Genomic DNA, 18,650 nt, shown 5'->3' on the forward strand with positions numbered 1-18,650 from the left:
TTTTAGAAGGGACAGACTCAAAACTGAACACAGCACTTTAGATGCAGCCTCACCAGTGCCCAGCACAGGGAGACGATCACTTCCCTGGAATTGCTGGCCACGCTATTGCTGATACAGGCCAGGATTCCATTTGCCTTCTTGGCCACCCAGGCACATTGCTGGCTGTCAGCTAGCATTCCCATGTCCCTTTCTGCTGAGCAGCCTCTCAAACCACTCTGCCCCCAAATGCATGGGGTTGTTGTGACCCAAGTGTAGTTGTGTGACAGCTCCAGGCTGGCCAAGGCCAATTCCTCCACCTATCCATGCTGCTGTGTCTCTTCACCTGTTTGTGCCTGGGCATCTTCCGGCTCCTGTGTGGGGAGTGCCCTGGCTGAGGAAAGCTAAATGGTCATGTCAACTGGAGAGGAATATGTGCTGCTTTGGGAAGATGAAGACTGCTTAAATTAGAAGCATCAAGGGCAGTCCTTGACTTGCTGTTTCTGCTGGAAGGCCAGTCGGGTGTCCCTGTGCCCTGCAGTTACGCCGGGAGGAGCGATTGGGTTTCGTCAGCCATTAGGTTACATTAACCAAGATGAGGTTTCACTTTGCTTCTGTAGTAACCTGGCTGAGAAGTCACAGGTGGATCTGGATGGAAAGCAGAGCATCTTTGTGTTAGGTACAGAGCTCTCCTGGGTCTGCCTTCTGCTTTCTTGGTGCTGTGGCTCTGCATGGTGCTTTGGAAGTGTGGATGCGAGGACATGGTCTCAGCAGATCAGAAGAGCTAACCAGGTCCCCCACCAAGGAGATGCAGAGGAATGTTTCCTAAAGCAGAGGGATGTGCTGGGTGGCTGTGCAAGTGGTGCTTTACCTGCAAAGGCACTGCATGACTGGCTGAGTGACATGGGCGCATCTACATGTTTGTCCTTGGGCACTGAACCAACCCCACAAGGATGTCTGATTCAAGTTGCAAGTGGAGTTTGAAGTGAGTCTAATTTGTCTTGGGAGTATCAGGACCCAGAGCTTTCCTTGGGGGATATTTTTGTCATGGGTATTCTCAGAGTGTATCAGGATGTCAGTCTGGCATGGTCAGGTATCCACATCTCTTGGGGCCCAAGGTGGGGATGGTGTCAGCTGTCACCCTGAGGCTGAACAGGGAAGTTCCTGACTTCCCTGGAGCCACTGTTCCACTGCACAGTGACCACAAGGAATTTGCAGGAGCCACCTCCTAGGGAATATCAGCCCAGAACCTCCTCTGCACCTGGTGCTTCCTTCACCCCAGCCCCTTCTTGAATATCAGGCATTTGGCCTGTCCAGGGTTTTGCACTGCTTATTTTCACATCCCCAACTGCTGGATTTCAACTGGGAACCTTCAGTGCAAAGGCAGTGCCATTTATTTTTAATCTGTGGCACTGTGTGAACATTAATTAGGACTGATAATAAGGAACACAAACCTATTGGCAGCCTTCTTGGTGATATCATTGAGGAATGCTGGTGTGGTGACAGCTCAGCTGCTGCTCTGTGTGTAAGAAGCATGCACTAGCCAGTGAACATGTTGAGGAAATAGGAAATATCTCAGTGATTCCTAAATGTGTCCACCCCTGTGGCAGAAGTTGCCATCTTGGCTGCTGTGTGCTGATGAAGTGGGAACATTAGTTATTTATGGGCAAAACAAGGCTGTTCTATTTGTGTTGTGGTAGTACAATGTTTTAAGTGTTTGGGCAGCCCAAACACTGCTGGTGGCATGGTAACTAGAGGAGCAAGACTTGGATGGCTTGGGATATAGACAGCCCATGCTGGTGTATTTGTAACAGCGGGTTACCACCCAGAAAATATCCCTGTGGTTAAAAATGCTCAAGGGAGTGGATGTGCAGGCATTTCTGGAGGTAACCTGAGTCCTGGCAAGGACTCCTGAGAATCACTGAGAGCCTTTCCATTTATTTCAGTGGCTACTTCATGGAGTGTGAGAGTTAATTTTGTGGGTAAATGACTTTTCCATGAGGAAAGCAGCATCACCAAATCAGAACTCAAGATGTCGTGTGGGACCCTCCCAGGTCATGATAGCAGCTCTGAGGCTGTTGCCCAAGCTGTAGCCTAAATTCTGTCAGGAATACTGTCACATCTGGAATAGCCTGTGCTCTGTGATGGTCGGATCACTGCTCCAGTAGATCCAGAGAAGGAACAGAAGGATATAATAGCCAAGTCTGACTGTCGCTGTCCTGGTAAGTGGAGACAGAAGGAGCTTTGGTGATGGTGCAGCTGCTCCCCTGGAATATGACAGGGTTTGCTCAAGAGGAGCCAACAGTTCAATTGCTTTACTCTTCCCCTGACAATCAGGAAACCCCACAATATGGGAAGCTTCATCCTTTCCTGTGTCAATTAATGGTAAACTTAAATAATGGAAACCAAACCCCAAATCCTGCATAATGTAATTATATAAATAAATGCAGTTCATCCATTGCACATAATACCTCCTGGAGATAGAGGGGGTTTCTTCCCTCCTTTTGCCTTTATTCTCTTTATTGAGTTGAGCATCCCCTTACACTGCATCAGGAGAAGGAGTGAATAACCTGTTATTTGTCTTGTTGCAAAAGACACAATTACAGCCTTTACAGTCCCTCTTACGGATCTTTCCCACTGCAGTTCCACTTTCCTTGTCTTTCTCTTTCCCCTCCTGCTTTCGTGTGTCCCTTTTGACAAAGAATGACCAGAAGCACATGTAACAATCCAGACTGGGGATTGCTGCTGCTGAGGTGCCTAATAGGATTATGAGATTTTCACCATTAATCCTTATCCTATTCTTTAGGCAGACTAACCTTTTACTTAGATTTTTGCCTCCTATTGCACAATTATTTGACTCTTCAATGATTTCTTTACAGCTGCTGTTTTGTCCTTTTTCAAGGCGATTGTAATTGGTGTAGACCTCCATCATGGAGCAGTGTAAGAGCTGTAAGGCTTTGTAGTTATTTGTTTAGTGCTGCAAGAGAGATTTTCCTAACTCACTGATGGATGTCATCACTTCCTTGCCTCTCCCTATACCCTGAGACTGTGTGCTTGCTTTAGCCCAGACTACAGAGCATTTCTGTAGCTTTAAATATAGTAATTACATCAAGCTCTGGGAGGTTTGATGATCAGGATATCTGCTTCTGCACAGAAGGTAAAAAGGCCAAGGCTTTCCTGGGTACACGGATCTTTCAAAGGAGCTTTGAAAGATGGAAATGGGTGGGGAGTGGGTTGACACTGCTTTCCTAAGGAAATGAGACTTAAGTAGTCAGTTTTTCCACTGCTGCAAAACTTTTGGATCTGAAAGTGGTTGTGGCCAAATAGATGGGTCGAAGAGGTCTCAAACATAAATTTTCAACATTATTCCTAAGAATTAGCTGCTGGATAGGAGATTGCCTCATAGCACTGTCTGCTAGGAGGTAAAAGCTGCAGTGCTGACTCCACAGGTAGGTCATTAATTTGGCTGGCCAGCACCAGGCAGACAGACAGTGCCCGTAACACAGAGGGAGTCACAGTGCATCCGAGTCCCAGGTCAGCTGGCAGCTGTGGGAGGGAACTGAGGGGCAGTCCTGTGATTTTGGGGATGTGTGAAGAAAGCTGAAGGTCCTATAGTCTGGTTCAGAGAACACCAGAAGTGTTGCAGAAGAAGAATATAGAGATGAGGAGGACTGGGGAATGATACAGTTGGAATTGGTGTGACTTGGGCTGCTGCCTCTCAAACTGGCAGCTGTCAGGATGACTGCCAGGGAACAGCTTGTTGTGGAGGTGATGGACTGATGTGCAATGGAGGAGCAAGGAGCACAGGAGCTCCAGGATGTGGGAGAATACATACAGGGAACAGCAGAGGAAGAGGGTGGTGGCACTGCAATCATTAAAGGAGAGAAGGGACCAAGGTGGGATGTGATGAAAGAGCAAACAGCAGTAGTTAGGAACAACGTTTTTCAGGCATGGAAAGCAAAGATAAGTTACATCAGCTTGTTAGACTGGGAGTGGAGGTGATGGGGACAGGGGAGAGAGGTTTAAACACTGGTGCATCTGAGTGGGGTAGAGACCACACAGAGGAGGTGGAAAGGAGACTTGGACAAGGAAAGACTTTATGGCTTAGGCAGAGGGACAAAGGATCAGCCTCGGGTTTGTGTATAGCGTGCAGAAGGAGTGATTTGGCAACAGTCTGAGCATGGGGATGAAGGAAGGCAGGAATCAACAATAACTTTAATTACACAGGAAACTTGGATGAGGGGGAAGTGAGAATTATTGTCTTCAGCAGGGTAGAGGAACTGAGGGAAGAGGTAGAGGATTGATGTGTGTGTTTGAATTAAATCAATTGTACTCAGCCCTGATCTAGAGCCAAGTGAAGTCAGTAACTTCAAGAGACTTTTTGGAACATCCCTATATGCAAGTATTTATCATAAAAACCCTGAATATGCTTTACAGAAATGCCCAAACATCTTTTGTCTTCTATTTGTAGAGTTTGCCCAGAAGTTAAATGACCCCAAGCCACTTAATAAGCCACAGCAGCGACAAGACTGGCTTCCAACGTTCCTTAAAACAGTTTTCAGTCTGGTAAACCACAGCAGTAATAAATGTCCATATATGCACACAACACACTGCAAGGCAAATCAGTGAAACTCTCAATCTCCAGTTTAGGGAGATCACATCACCTTATTAACTGTCCCTTGCTCTGCGCATGCAAAATTACTGCAATTTCCTTCCCTCCCAGGACTTTTTTTCCAAGTATTTATTGTCTGCAACTAATTATTTTCTAGTGTTCCTATAAACCATTTGCTGCCTCAGGATCCAGTGACTTTCTGTTACCAGCACAAACTGAGGAAATGAATATCAATCATTCAGTGATTATTTGCAGGAAATAAAAGCGTGAGATAGCAGCCAGCCCAGGCCAAGAAGGAAGAACAGCATTGCAGTGCTTTTTATAAGGAGAATCAAAAATATTATTCATGTGCTCAGCTGTTATTTTCTGAATATTGTAGCTTTCTTCCTTTTTGTGAACTCTACCTTCTCTGGATTAGGTCCTGCTACCACTGAACTCAGAATATTTGTTATTAGCCTCAGTGAGAACAGGATCAAGCCATTGTCTGTGTGTTTGTCCTTGCCTTAACCCATGTTGTTATTTGGTGGGATACTGCAAGGAACAAAAATGCTTTTGGTTTCCCAGAATCTTTCTGAGTGTTTGTATCTGATCCTTGCAGATAGCACAAGCCCCTCTGGGTGAAATATGTTTGGAGCTGACGGTTTCCAGCAAAGCTTTTTGAAGCCACTGTGAAGCCTCTGTAAAATGTTGAATCTCCTCACTCAGTAGCTGCTTTTCTGAAGTCTGCATTGTGCTTCAAGTTCTGCTAAGCCATGCTACAGTGAGCATGATGAATAGCAGGCAAATTGCCTTCAGTCACTGCTTTGGAAATCAAGATGTGTGCTGGCTCACCCCATTCTTCCATAAATACCTTCATGAGCTCCGGGAAGTACGATGGTGCACCATATCCCAGAGTGTTAATTTTTAATGTCTTATGCACGTAATGGACTTGACTGTAATTACGAGTCCCATGATACACAGTCACTGCTGGCAGGATGGAAAAAGATGACTGCAGGTCCGTGTCGCTCCACAATTAGGGATTGAAACATTGATCATTTTCATTCCCAGGAGCAGAGGAAACAGTTGTACGAATTTAAAGCGAAAGCTTCAACAGAAAGATGGGTAGTTGCAAGCCAATAAACATTGCCCTGCTATCTATTAAATTTAGACTTTGCAGCATCATCCTCCTGCATTGAATTAAACTGACTGAAACCTGGGCAGGGCAAAGTGGTTTTGACAAGCCTATGCTTACGTCCAGAATAATCCAAGTGAATAAGCATGTAGGCAGTGATGCAGAGAAAACCCAGGATAAAAAATTCTCCACGTTTTTTTCTTGGTAGTGCTATTTTTAACTTACGGATCCTTGTTTCTTCCTTACATGAAATCTTGAAGCTGACAGCATCCCTTTCAGACTTGAAAATGAAAGGAAGCTGTCTGAAAGAACAGCAGAGCTGGGATTTTTAGGCCTGATCATGTTGGCATATCTGGGTGGGCAGATGCCTCCTCCTTTCCTGAGCCCAAATTGGCTTTACTGAACAGTGCAGGGTTCTTTCCTATACCAGGTTTAATGTAGGATGAGGCATCCAAACCCTTGCACGAGTATAACTTGGATCCTGCTTCATCATCTATCAGCTTTTCAGAGCATTGAATAGAGGTGGAAGGAATTTTAGATAAATAATTCTCTCTCTGAAAGCCATACTCCCGTATTCCTGGTGTCACAGTAGATTGTTTCAAAATCAGATTTTTCATTTCCTTTTGAAAGTGTGGTGGTGGCCTTTTTTGTTTGGTTTGGTTATTTTGTTTTGTGTGTAACTCATAAGGTACAGCTTTGGAAACCGTTGCAAAAGGAAAATCAGCCTGAATCTCTGCTCTTCATTCAAGTCACTGGCAATAGCTGCTCTGAATTCAGTGATGCAAAATCACTCCTGTACTGCACTTAATGTACTCAAGCTTAAATCAAATCCTAACATTTTTTACCAGGGCAAAACCCACATTTAAAATACAGGAAAAAAAAAATCTTTCCCTGTGAGAGCAAATCAATTTAATCCGTTTATTATTTGTTTGTTTTTTCCCAGGCTTATATTTGGCACACTTTACCCTGCATATTATTCTTACAAAGCCGTGAAATCAAAGGACATCAAAGAATATGTGAGTAATGAGGTTTGTGGCTGTGCTGGGGGGTTGTTTTCTAAGATTGCTCCTCACCACATTGTAAAGGTGTTGCCTGTGTTCTGGGAAAGCTCATAAAGCAGTGCAAGGGGCAGACTGGCCTGAAGGTGGGCTGGTTGATTGCTGGGCACAAATGAGACTTGGGTTTTTGCTTCTGGCTCCTGTGCAGAGCTGATGTGCTCCTTGACAAATGTGTGCTGTTCCTCTGGTGGTGAGATATACAGCTGACTTAAAAGGCATTTGGCATCCTGAGCTTTGTGTGCTCTCCTTTGTTTCTGAAGAGCAGCATAAATCAAAGCCTTTTCAAAAAGCCTTGAAGCTTTAGCTGCTCATTCAAAACAAGGATAAGAGGAGGCAACTCCAAGTAGATATGACTGAATCCTCAGACAGAAACATCCTTCCTTGCAGAGCGACCTATTTACAGGCAGGTCTGGAGCTGGGTGTGCTCTCTTTTTTCTTTTTGCTGAAAAATCTTCCCTGGGCCCTGGTTTCTAAAGGCATATGGGACAATCAGCGAAAGTGAAATATGGGAGAATCAAAAGCACTTGGATGCTGTTGGGGTCCTGTAGGATTTGTAGTGCCCTTCACAATCTGAACTCTGTTAACTTCATTGAACCCAGCTCAGCCTCCAGATCTTGACTCTTCAATCCTCTCAAGATCCCAGGGATAACAAGCCCATTTTCTCATCTGGATAACAGCATAGATGTCTATCCCATTAAATCTTTAGTGCAAGCTCAATCTGGGACTCATTGTGGCTGCTAAGAGTTTTGTTTATAATTTTCCTCCTTCAGAAGGTGGTTTTGGGTATTTTGAGAATCGTAAGTGTTACAGATCATAGCAGATACTTAAGGCAAAATGTCTCTGCAGCCCTTGCACAGCTGTGCCTCTCAGAGCCTGTACATGCTTTGCTTGAAAATGCTGAAGACATGCACAAGCATTTCCAAGCAGGGTCTGCCATTGATACTTAACGTTTCCATAGTCCCTTTCTGGAAGGTATTTTGTTGAAGGGTCCAATTCCTGTTGGAAATTTAATTGTAAAAGAGGAACTCACATCAGACACTTGTGGTTGTGACGCAAATGTGAGAGCAGCTGATCTAAGACCTGGTCTGCCTTTACAATTGATTTCAGTTTAATGCAGCAGTTGTGGCAATGTATCCATTAAGGCCTGATTAAAAAAAAAAAAAAAAAAGGAAGTAATAATTTACACTAACACAGGAGGAACCTTCATTTATTAGTCAAAACTTATATCACTCTAATTTTATTCTGCTTGGTAATAGTAATTTTGATAGATGTTTTAGGCTGATCCAAGCCCATCTACACGAGGTCTTGGTTTGGGTTTAAAAGTTTTGCTGGCAGTAAGGTCTAACTGAGAGAGCCATGCTGGCACTGAGGCTCTGAGGAATCAGTTATGTAAAAAGTCTGGCAGAAACTGCCCTGGGAAGATGATGCTCTCAGGCATTTGGCAGTGCCATTATTGTTGTAACACTAAATATAAATATACACATAAATATAAATCCCAGGAGGGCAGTTATGTAGCAGAGGGACAGGTGCTTAGGGGATAATTCCAGTACCTACAGGGAGATGGAGACTACCAGTACTGTTCCCACTGTATTGGGGAGAAGATGGGGATATAATTTCCAAGCTGGTGAGATCCAGATTTGTTGATGCCTCCATCTTCCATTCCCCAGAGCAGCACCTGGTGTAGGTGTCCCTCTTGTACTGTCTTCCCTCCAACCTCTCCTTAGTCTATTGCAATTATACCAGCCTTAGCTAACATGGTCCAATTCTCTAATTCATGGATTTTCATGGATTTTACTTCCTTAAGCTTTCTAACATTCCAGCAAAGCTGCTTGGGAATCTCCATTTTCAGAAACACCTAATTAAACAACAGTTGTCAGTTAAATTAACAACCTTTGTCTGACCATCTTTTTCCATCCTAAGAAGAACCAATACTACGTACATCAGAACAGTTGAACTGTGCTTTGAAATGCCATTTAGTGCTCAGTGACAGGAATTCCCAAATTCCTGAATTACTTGAGGTGCTACAGTTTATCTGACCAAGTCACCATCCCCAAAGACTCTGTTGCTGTGGTTCCGAAAGAAACCATCCATCCATGGCAGTGGAGTTTCTGTAGCTGAACAGAGACAGCACAGCACATGCTCTCACTACCAGTGTGAGGTAAAACACTCCTCCCTAAGCCCCAGGCAAGGGATTTAAGTTATTGCCCTTGTCCTTGTCACTGCGCTGGGTGTGGGTTCGAGCAGGCACAGCCACTCCAGGGGTGCCCCCTGATTCAGTACATTGTGGCGAGTTGATTGTGCTCCTGAACCCTGCATTATGGGGTGGGCTGTTACCTCTTCACCTTTTCCTGGCTATAGATGTTATGTAAGTAATTACATTTTGTCTTAACTGGAGCTTGGCCAACAAATTATATTAACATTTGCTCTTAACATGAGCCAAGTGAGATTTTTAATGCCCTGTCATAGGGCTGCCATGCTCTACTGGCCAGTGGAGTTTCTGTAAGGACAGAGTCAGGCTGCTCTTCTTTTCCTGAGACCAGTCCTAAAGGCCACAGTCACCTTCCCAAGGGCTGTGTAAATCTGACACGTGTTATGTGCTGAAGTGGGGCAAACTGGCACCTTCAAGTCCACAGTAATTGCTAAATACACAGCAGGGAGGGTGAGGGGGGTAAGAATTTTTTTTCCTGTGAGAGTTACTCTGTGCACTTGTGCCTGTAAGAGATAGTTTGAGACTGTTTTTGCTTACCAGGTCAAATGGATGATGTACTGGATCATATTCGCGCTCTTCACGACAGCAGAGACATTCACGGATATCTTTCTTTGCTGGTAAGCACCAGAGGGGAGAGGCTCTTTGGCATGAGATGAAAAGAAAATGGAAATGTTTACAAGGGGAAAAAAGGCGCACAAAAGTGCACTAACTCCTGTACAGGGGTTCAGCAGCTTCGGGTGCATAGAGGGTTTTTGTCTGCAGGAGACATGCTTCCTTTCTCAGTGCTGTCACAAGAAAAACAAGAAAGAAGTGGAAGGGCTCAGTGGTATCTCGTTAGTGGGAAATCATTACTGGAGTCTCAGGCCCTGCCTGTCATAGAGGCACAGCTGACTGCCCAGCTGGATGCTTGCAGAGGTCATCACATAAATAACAGTTGATTTAGCTACAGGCAGAGCTCTAGATGTGCCTGGCTGTATCCTACAGTAAATACAGAGACTGTGGATCAGGTACAAACAGCCCTGCGGCACAAGACTTTGTAGGTTGTTGTGTGGGTGGTTGCATCTGAGCTGTTTTGTCAGACCCATTCTTGGTTAGGCTGGTCTGATGGAGGACAGTGACAGCTCACACTGATGTGGCTCTCTGGTGCCAGTGGAAGGATTCCTGGTGGCCTCTATCAGGACGAGAGCACATAAATGCCCAGTTATCAGATTCAGTTCCTTTTGGATGCTCAGGTTTGGAAGTGTTTGTTGCTTGGTTGCTCTTTATAGTAAAGCCTTTCTACCAGAAACCAGTGAGATCAGTAGACTTTAGGATGAAAATTTGACTGTAGTGCATAGCCCTTACTTACAGCCTGTTCCTGCATAGCATGGCATGCCTTGAGTGAGTCCTCCAGACAAAGGAGATCAGGAGAACTTGGCAACATGTCAGATCTATTGAAAAGGAGATAAAAGACATTATTGTCTATCTAATTTTCATGCAGATCTACCTCCCTTGTGTTCATCTGGAGCTTTGTTTTTAGAGGATGAGTTATGTGGTTCTGTCAGGAGGAATGGCAGAGGGCTTATCCAGCCTGTGAAATCGAGTGTGCTGTAGAGATCCTCATTGAGGTGGGAGATCAGCCTGGCACATTCATGCTCAGAGTAGAGCATTGCAGAGGCTGCTTGGGTCAGACCTGGGTGCTGGCTGGCCCGGCTGGCTTGTGGCAGTGCTGTGTGGCACAGCAGGAGCCTGTCTGAGTCCAGCTGGGCTGGTCCACAGCCACCACAGGTCTCTGCACTGCTCTTGCTTGCTCCTTCCTACAAAGGGTAGCAATTGTTCATCACACTGCTGGCAGCAACATGCCTGCCCACAGGAAGATGCTGCTGGCTGGCCAGTCTTGGGCTCTGGGCTTTGCCCTCCAGAAAAGTCTGGATAATTTAATCTCAGGATGTCCCTGGCTGCTTGTTACAGCTAAAGCATGTCCTGTTGTTAATGTCCTCCATATTTTGCAGCCCCATCTGAAAGTCGGTGCAGATCTGCACCTTTATGATGCTTGGACAACAAAGGTTCTTGTATTTCAGTTTCAGTCATGTAAGTGTTATCTTAAAAGCTGAAAGGCAGAGAGATAGAAAGTGCATAAATATATCAATGAAATGTTGGTTTGCTGGTTTGTTCTTTGCTCTCTGACAGTGACGGGGATACTGTGAAGGCAGCACCTGTGATCTTTGCATTTAGAAAGCTCCTTTTATCACACAGCAGAATCTCTTCCAGACCATTAAATAATGGTCCTGATAACCAAGTAAAGATTCGCCCACATGCCTCATTGAGATGTGTTCAAAACTGAGTCAATATGCTTTAATCTTTAGATTCCTTGGTAAGCAAAAGTTGCCTTGAGCTAGGCTGGCAAATCCCTACCTGCGCTGAGCATCTCTAATTAAGGGCAGTGGTTAAACTGGGAGTAGACAGTAACCCTCTTTTTCTTCTAGGTTTCCATTCTACTATGAACTCAAAATAGCTTTTGTAGCTTGGCTTCTGTCTCCATACACAAAAGGCTCCAGCCTCTTGTACAGGAAATTTGTCCATCCAACACTGTCTTCAAAAGAAAAGGTAATCACGGGTGCCTGGGTCCTCTCTGGGTGGAACAGAACTATGGTGTGTTTATTCCAGTCCCTGTATCATTCATTTTCATGGAAGGATTGGGAGTTGCTGATTCTCTTCCTCTATCATTTGATCCCCTCCTTTTGGTTGGTGTTTTTGTTCTTTGTGGTTGTTGTGTTTTTAAATACTGGCATCTGTTCAGTGCACTCACACTTATTAACTCATCTTTGTGCAGTGGAGAAGTTGGGAGGGAGGGGGATAAAAATACCTCCTGAGCTGCTTTATATGTACTGGCTGATTATAGCTAGAGTGTTCTGTTGTGGCTGGATATAACAAATAGAGAAACTTGGTCTGGCAGCCAGGACTCCTCAACTTTGTTCCCAGCTCTGCCTAAAACATTGTACAGCAATGAGACAAACAGCCCAGGCAGTCTAAAATGGGCTTAGCAAGCACATGCCTGGCTGTGTAGTGTGGTGAAAAAAGGCAGGTAGCATATTGAGGTCCTGGGTTAAAGAATGTCTTGCTCAAATTAAGGATGCTAATTTTGGGAGAGGGACGTTACAGCTTGGATCATTTGCCTGCCTAGGAGACTCCTGTGGCTGTGAATGGGACACTGTCAGGCAGATCCATTTGGCTCATGTGAATTAATGGGCCAAGAACAGCTATTGGTCATATATCCACATGCAAACTGCTGAGTGAAAAACTGTTTTCTGCATTGGCAACTTGAAAATGAAAGCTCTCTGTTTAGCCACAGGCAATGCAGGGAACAGTTGGAGAAGGAGAGTGGGGATCAATCCCCTGTCTTTGCTTCCCTTTGCTTGTGCTTCTCCCAAGTAGGGCTCATGCATTTTGAGTTGCCACCTCTTGCCTATGGGGAATAGGGAGAGCAGCCAGCAACTCCTCACAGCCTCCAGTCCCTACTAATGCAGCACATCCACCAGCTGAGTACTAGGATCACTGCCATCAGTATCGTCCAGACCCTAATGTCTTGAGGAAGGGAGAATAAGGGCAGGAACCTTCCTAATGGTTTCACTGTATATTGAGCAGCACCAAAGCCCAGAAGCTCTGGGCCTACCAATTCCACGGGCATCTGAAGCTGGGGACTGCCATGATGTGCAGAGATATCTCAGATATTTCTGAGACCACCTGTCCTGAACACAGGGCAGTGCAGCTTCAGCTGCCCAGTGTGATCATATGATTATTTTTAACTATGAGGCAATCCCGTTTGTCTTTAGAGTGCGTGGTTTGCAAATGGCTATTGGTCCATGCTGCTCAGGCAGATTTCTCTTGCTTCCAGGACCCCAACTTTGGGTCCCAATCTTCCACTTGTAGAATAAAGAGTTCCCAAGCCCTGCAATGGGAGTTACTGCCCCCCAGCAAACTCTTCCTCTTTGCAAATGTTGGCTGTGAACTTCTCTCCAGCCATGGTGGAGGAAATGGAGGACATCTACCTCCATAAAGGATGACCTGACTCTACCAAGAGTTTGAGGCTGGGAGCATAAGCCTGAGCTTGTCCTTCTTGTGCTTTTTTAATTGTTTGTTTTGTTGTCTGCTCTGACAGGAGATCGATGACTGCCTCATCCAGGCAAAAGACCGGAGCTACGATGCCCTTGTGCACTTCGGGAAGCGGGGGCTGAACGTCGCAGCCACGGCAGCCGTCATGGCAGCTTCAAAGGTAATGGTGTAGGTCAGGATGGTGGCTCATTAACATCTCATCTGCATCCATTGCCAGCAGCAGCCACAGGGGGAGGATGGTGGGGGTAGAGATTCTCTCACTGATTTTGTATAGTGACCTATAATTTGTGTAGTGGCGGGAAAGAGGATGAAGTTCATGAAGACAAAAAGTTCTTCTGTGAGGCATACACGTAACATAACAGGTGTATAATTCTCTGCAGAGATGTTTATGGAAGAGTGAATGGGAAGTGCCAGTAGTTGCTTTTGGAGGATGAGTAGATATTGAAAGGGGGGGGGGGGTTTCATCTGAAGGGGTGTATCCTGTACTCTCTTCCTGGCTTAGAGTCAAAACCAGGAAATAGCTGTTATCTGTTGTTCCTTTTCTTGCATAAAAGCTGCAAGGACTTGATAACTGCGTTTTGTGGTCCTGCCCTCTGGCCATGGGCTATCATGGCTTAGAGTCGATGTGCACAGTGTGTTTTGGGGGTGAGGCTTGGCTACAACATGTGTTGCAAAAGGATAGTTAGAAACATATGGACAAGGAGGGTACTGGTAGTAGGAAAAACATGAGAATGGGAGTTGAAGGAAGATATTTTCCTCTGCCAAATGCTTTTCCTATGACTTCAGGCACATCACTTTAGTATATCTTGGCCTTACTTTTTGTAAAAATGCATAATGCATCCTTGGGAGGCCAAATACCATAAAATCTATAAAGCCTGTTGAGTGCAAGGTGCTACAGAATTGGGGAGTCCAAGGGGTGTGCCATGCTCATGGGATCACAAGGATATGCAAAACCCAAAAATTGCCTCCCTTTTCCCTGCCTAGCATTGTGCAGACTATGTTGTCAGGCCTGTCTTCTCCTGAACTGTTGTTCTTCAGTAGAGAGGCTCTTCTAACCCAGGGACTGTGAGATAATCCAAATCTGGACTGAAACCTGGGATAAACGTGGAGCTAGGGCAGTGCATATTTCATATGCCCAATGAAATAACATTTGTGTGATGCCTTCAGTACACTTAACACTTTTGCTGCTGCCATGTAAGCCTGAAGAAGTCACACTGGGGACATAAATAGGCTCCAGGAATGCCAGTTTTGCAGCACTGCCTTTGCTCTGAGCCCCTTCCTACAAGGTGCTGCAGACTGTCTGTGCTAGAGCTGTTTTTAGGACACAGTGAGAAACTATGTGTGAATCCCAGAGGAATTCTGGCTCCTGTCTAGGTAGCTCCTGAATATGAGAAGCTCAACAGTAACCCAAACCCACAGTGCCAACCTGTTCCTCCGTCAGGACTGCAACAGTGTCTGCATCAGCTGTTCAACTGGAGTGAACAGTCAGCAGCAGTTTTCCTTCCCACTCTTCCAGTTTTCTGGTGTTTTTCTGAATAATCTCTCTGCCTTCAAATGTGGCTCCAGTGGCAATGGGGGAAAGAGGGAAGAGTCTCCATGGTACAAGGAAGCTGTTGTTTTTCATAGTTGATGAAACTCCCCATTCAGTGGTGGAAGAAGACAACTCAGTGACTCGTGGTATTGTTGTGTTGCACATCTGCCAACACAACTTGAGAGAAAACTGTTAAGATACTGCAACCTGTAAATACGCCAGAAGATTCTGTCCTGCACACTACTTTGGGGAGGGGAAAATGATTTGTTAATAAGATTGAGAAGTTGTTATTGAATAGATTGATTTTTACAACAAAGCAAGGACTGTTCATGTATTTCCTTCAGCCTTGACATTTAAATTACTCTGGATATGTGAGGAAAAATAGGACCCCTGGCTTCCTTCACTACTTTGGCTAGTGGCCTCCAGCAAGTTGTTTGTTTCTGTGTGCCTCAGGGTGCAGATCCAACAGAGTATGAACCAATCTGACAGCTCTCCTCCTCCAAAATGGGGTAATGCTCCAGCTCCCAGTGTGCACCAGCACTCTGGACCTCCTCAGGTTAACTCTAATCTATCAGAAAGTTAATCCTGAGAGAAAAAGAAAAGGATATGTTGTTTTGAGCCCACAAATGTATCTCAAGTGCCCGAGCCAGCATAAGGAAAAGGATTGAGCTGCATGGTGAGGAGCATGGTCAGAGGAAAGGAAAGCAAGATCATCCCTTCCTGGTCTTGGGAAGCAGATGGATTAGCTGTGCTGGTCATGGAACTACACCCCAATCCATTCCCAGTGTAATATCCAGGAATGGTTAAAGCAGCTTGTGTCCCTTGCCCTTCTGAGACGGAATGTGCCGCTGTTCTGGCAGGGAGAGCTGCCTGGTGTGAGTTACAGCCTGGTGTGCTGCAGTGCAGAACTGCTGAGCTGGGGTTCCTCAGGTGTTCAGGATGTGATTGGGTGGGTGTGGATGTGTCTCCATGTAGCTGGCCCTGCTGCTGTGGAGGGAGTTTTCCCAGAGAGGAGCGATACAGCAGGCAGGGGTGGGAACAGTTTCTGTTGCCCTGGTTTTCAGCTGCTGTCAACTACATGTCAGCGCCCTTACTCGCTCACTTGAGAAGGTATAACTGAGCCAGATTATCGTGTGTGAGAGAAGTTTAAATGACTAATTATCTGGAAAACACTTTGAGCAGACAGATGCCAGACCAGACTGCGGTGCTGTCCTTAGGGGGAAGTTTCCAGGGAGGGAGGAAAGAGAATACTATTTCTAAGGCTTACCGTGGCTTTCCCAATGCCAAGGTTTAAGGGTATCCAGCCAGTCTGTGATAACTGTTGAGTGTAGATGGGAAAGGGAGCCTGTTCATTCGGTTTCAGCCTTTAAAGGATTGTGTTAAATTTGGAACCTACAGAGATGATGATTTATTCAGAAGCTCTGAGCTTCTGCAGCTTCCACGGAAAACATGGCTTTTACCAGCAAGTGAATGTGAGGATTATTTACTGCTTCACTTGGATTACTGGGCGAGGAAAAGATGCTTTTGTATGCAGAAATAGGCCCTCAGACTTTGCAAATCAACATCATGCGGTGGCAATACACAGTGAGCTGCTGGGCTGAAAAGGGACTCTGTACAGATCTGTTTTCAGTAAATGAGCTGAAATCTAAAGGCTCCTCTACCTGGAGAACATGACTCACACTGTGCATAGCCCTGTCCTCTCCTTTCTGTCTGAGCTGTGATCCATTATGGTCTTTTGTCTTTCATGATAAGATCTTTGGGCAAGACCCATCTCTTAATTCTTTTTATCCATCATATTGTTTTTATCCATTCTTTTTGTCCATCATATTTTTTTATCCATTCTGTTTATCCATCATCTTTTTATTCGTGCAGCACAATGTGTCTGGCTCTCTGATTACCATTTGTGTGTGACAGGCTGCTGCTTACATATTTACTGCGGGCTAAGATGCTGCAAGCTGTGCACAGCCACAACTTCCTTATCTCTGATTCCCTGGCCCTTTCCTTTTTTTATCTTAAATATCCTATGGTTTCAGTTAGCCAGCTGCAGGCTTGTCCTTTCCCCTCCTCCTGCTCCCTTCCCCTGCTCTGTTTTGTTTTGAAGCCACAGTAGTGCTAATGCTGGCACAAACCTGTGCCAGTTCATTTTACAGGCTAAGGAGCTGTCAGTGTCCCAAGCACCCCGAGTCTGCCCAGCTGGCTCACTTGGGTGTTTTCTCTCTCTCTGGAGAGTCTATTTTTGATGCTCACTAGGCAAACAGAACGTTGGATATCTGGTCTTATTACCCCTGCTAGGTACTCAACACAGATCTTTTCCCTGCCCCCAGCAGCTCACATCCCCACCAAGGAGCATAATCTCATTTGGAGCTCTAATCCTGTCCTCATCACTTGATGATTCTGTCACATGTAGTGGCTTCAAGTGGGTCAGTCCTAAGTGGTAGGATTAAATGACCAGGCAGTAAATCCTGCTGCTCTTTGTGTGTTTTCAATTAGTTTCAGCTAATTCAGCCATTTCCATTCCTGAAGAAGCCCTGGGCACTGACAACCACTGTTTTCCAGCTCACCTTGGTGGGGAGAAGAGGTGCAAGAAAGGAGCTTGCTTTTGGGTCACAGCAGAAGTGGAACAGTAGCAGCAGAGTTTTTACAGCCCCAGTTGTGGGGCAGCTGCAAAGCCTTGGCCAGGCAGTGCATCCATCAGATGGATCCTGGGCATAAGTGGGCTTTTCATTGCCATCAGTCAGGTTTCAGTGTAAGCAGCTGGGACACACATGGCTGCAGCAAGGAGAGGCACCAAAGGCTTGGAGGCAGCACCAGCCTTCTCCAGTGCACCTGTATGTACTCCCTTGCTGTCACCACACTCCCAGCACTTATCCTCACCTGTCACCTTGAGCCTCCTACCCCTTTGCCATGTCCCCAGTCCCCAACTCTTCTATCCCTGCTGGCCTTCCCAGAGGCTGCCCAGCTCTGCCATTGCCTCCTTTTTTTCTACAGCCCACACTTCACCAGTTTTATACTCTTCCCAGCTCTCTCATTCTCTCTTTCAAGCTCCTGGGTATCCCAGATCCTGTTTGGATTATTATTCCCCACCCTTTACAAACCAATTCTGCCAAACAGTCCAACATCTTTCCCCACCTGAAGACAAATCCTGCTCCCAACCACTTAACCATCCCCAAGTTGCAGCCTCAACTCTGATTTTCAAAGGAGATCTGGAGAAAACATCCCACTGCCAACAGATCAGTGTACTCCAGAAGTTTCTGATAATGTACCTTCCCCTGCCTTTTTCCTGTCCTGCTGTGGGTAAGGTGGCAGAGCACCTGATGCTGTGGCCCATTGCGTGCCCGCTTTTACGCAGGGGAGCAGGGCACGGCGTGGTGCTGGCAGTGGGCACAGAGCCTTGGCAGGAGAAGATAAATGAGGTGGAGGGAGCAGGCACGCATGACTGGTGTCAGTGAAAAGCCCATTTGTGCCTAATAAGTCTGAGAAACAGTCCGGGAGCCTTTCATGCGTGGGGAAATGTGGTTCGTGGTGCTGTCAGAGCCAGCAGTCGTGCCACGTAGCGCTAAAAGGAGCAGGCACGCAGACAAGCAGGAGCGTTTCAGGGTGTGCAGCCACCTCCTTAACTAATGCTCAGGAGTGCAGCCTCAGCAGTTCCCAGACCACCTGTCTGGGCTGGCATTTCTATTCTATTCATTCCTATTTCCACCTTTGGACTCACCTTCCCCTGGAGGGTTATAGCTTCATTACCTTAGGGCCCCTTAGCCCAGGGAATTTATCAGGAAGTTTTTCAGTACATTTGCTGCTTTTTAAACCAGGACACTGGGAGGGAAGTGCTGGTGATGATTTAGGTTTTATCCTCTTTAGACAAGCAGCATCTTCTAATTAATTTCTAGTATCTGGCTGGTGTAGCCAGTGCAATTGCCTGAAAATCAATATTTATATCCCTAATTTACCATGCGATTTTAGATCTTTTTACTGTGGGAACTGGGAGAAAAATACTTGTGTGGGAGAGACACGCTGCCTTTTGTGGCATAACAGTGGAGAACTGGACTTTACTTGAATTGGGA

The 18,650-nt window shown here is 45.7% G+C and overlaps 1 protein-coding gene across 5 annotated transcripts in view; it reads left to right on the forward strand.

Moving 5' to 3' along the window:
• REEP1 (receptor accessory protein 1) overlaps positions 1-18,650 on the forward strand; it is a 63,370-nt gene that overhangs the window by 20,497 nt on the left and 24,223 nt on the right. For 4 of the 5 annotated variants that reach the window (XM_032108336.1, XM_032108341.1, XM_032108339.1 and 1 more), the window contains exons 2-5: positions 6,643-6,715; positions 9,507-9,583; positions 11,432-11,552; positions 13,105-13,218. In XM_032108336.1, the coding sequence (XP_031964227.1) occupies positions 6,643-6,715; positions 9,507-9,583; positions 11,432-11,552; positions 13,105-13,218 (385 nt within the window). Of the gene's footprint in view, positions 1-5,256; positions 5,583-6,642; positions 6,716-9,506; positions 9,584-11,431; positions 11,553-13,104; positions 13,219-18,650 lie in introns of those variants that run through there. The other variant, XM_032108337.1, reaches the window with a different exon arrangement.

This window comes from Corvus moneduloides, chromosome 5 (genome assembly GCF_009650955.1).
Source record: "Corvus moneduloides isolate bCorMon1 chromosome 5, bCorMon1.pri, whole genome shotgun sequence".
NCBI classification, from domain to species: Eukaryota; Metazoa; Chordata; class Aves; order Passeriformes; family Corvidae; genus Corvus; species Corvus moneduloides.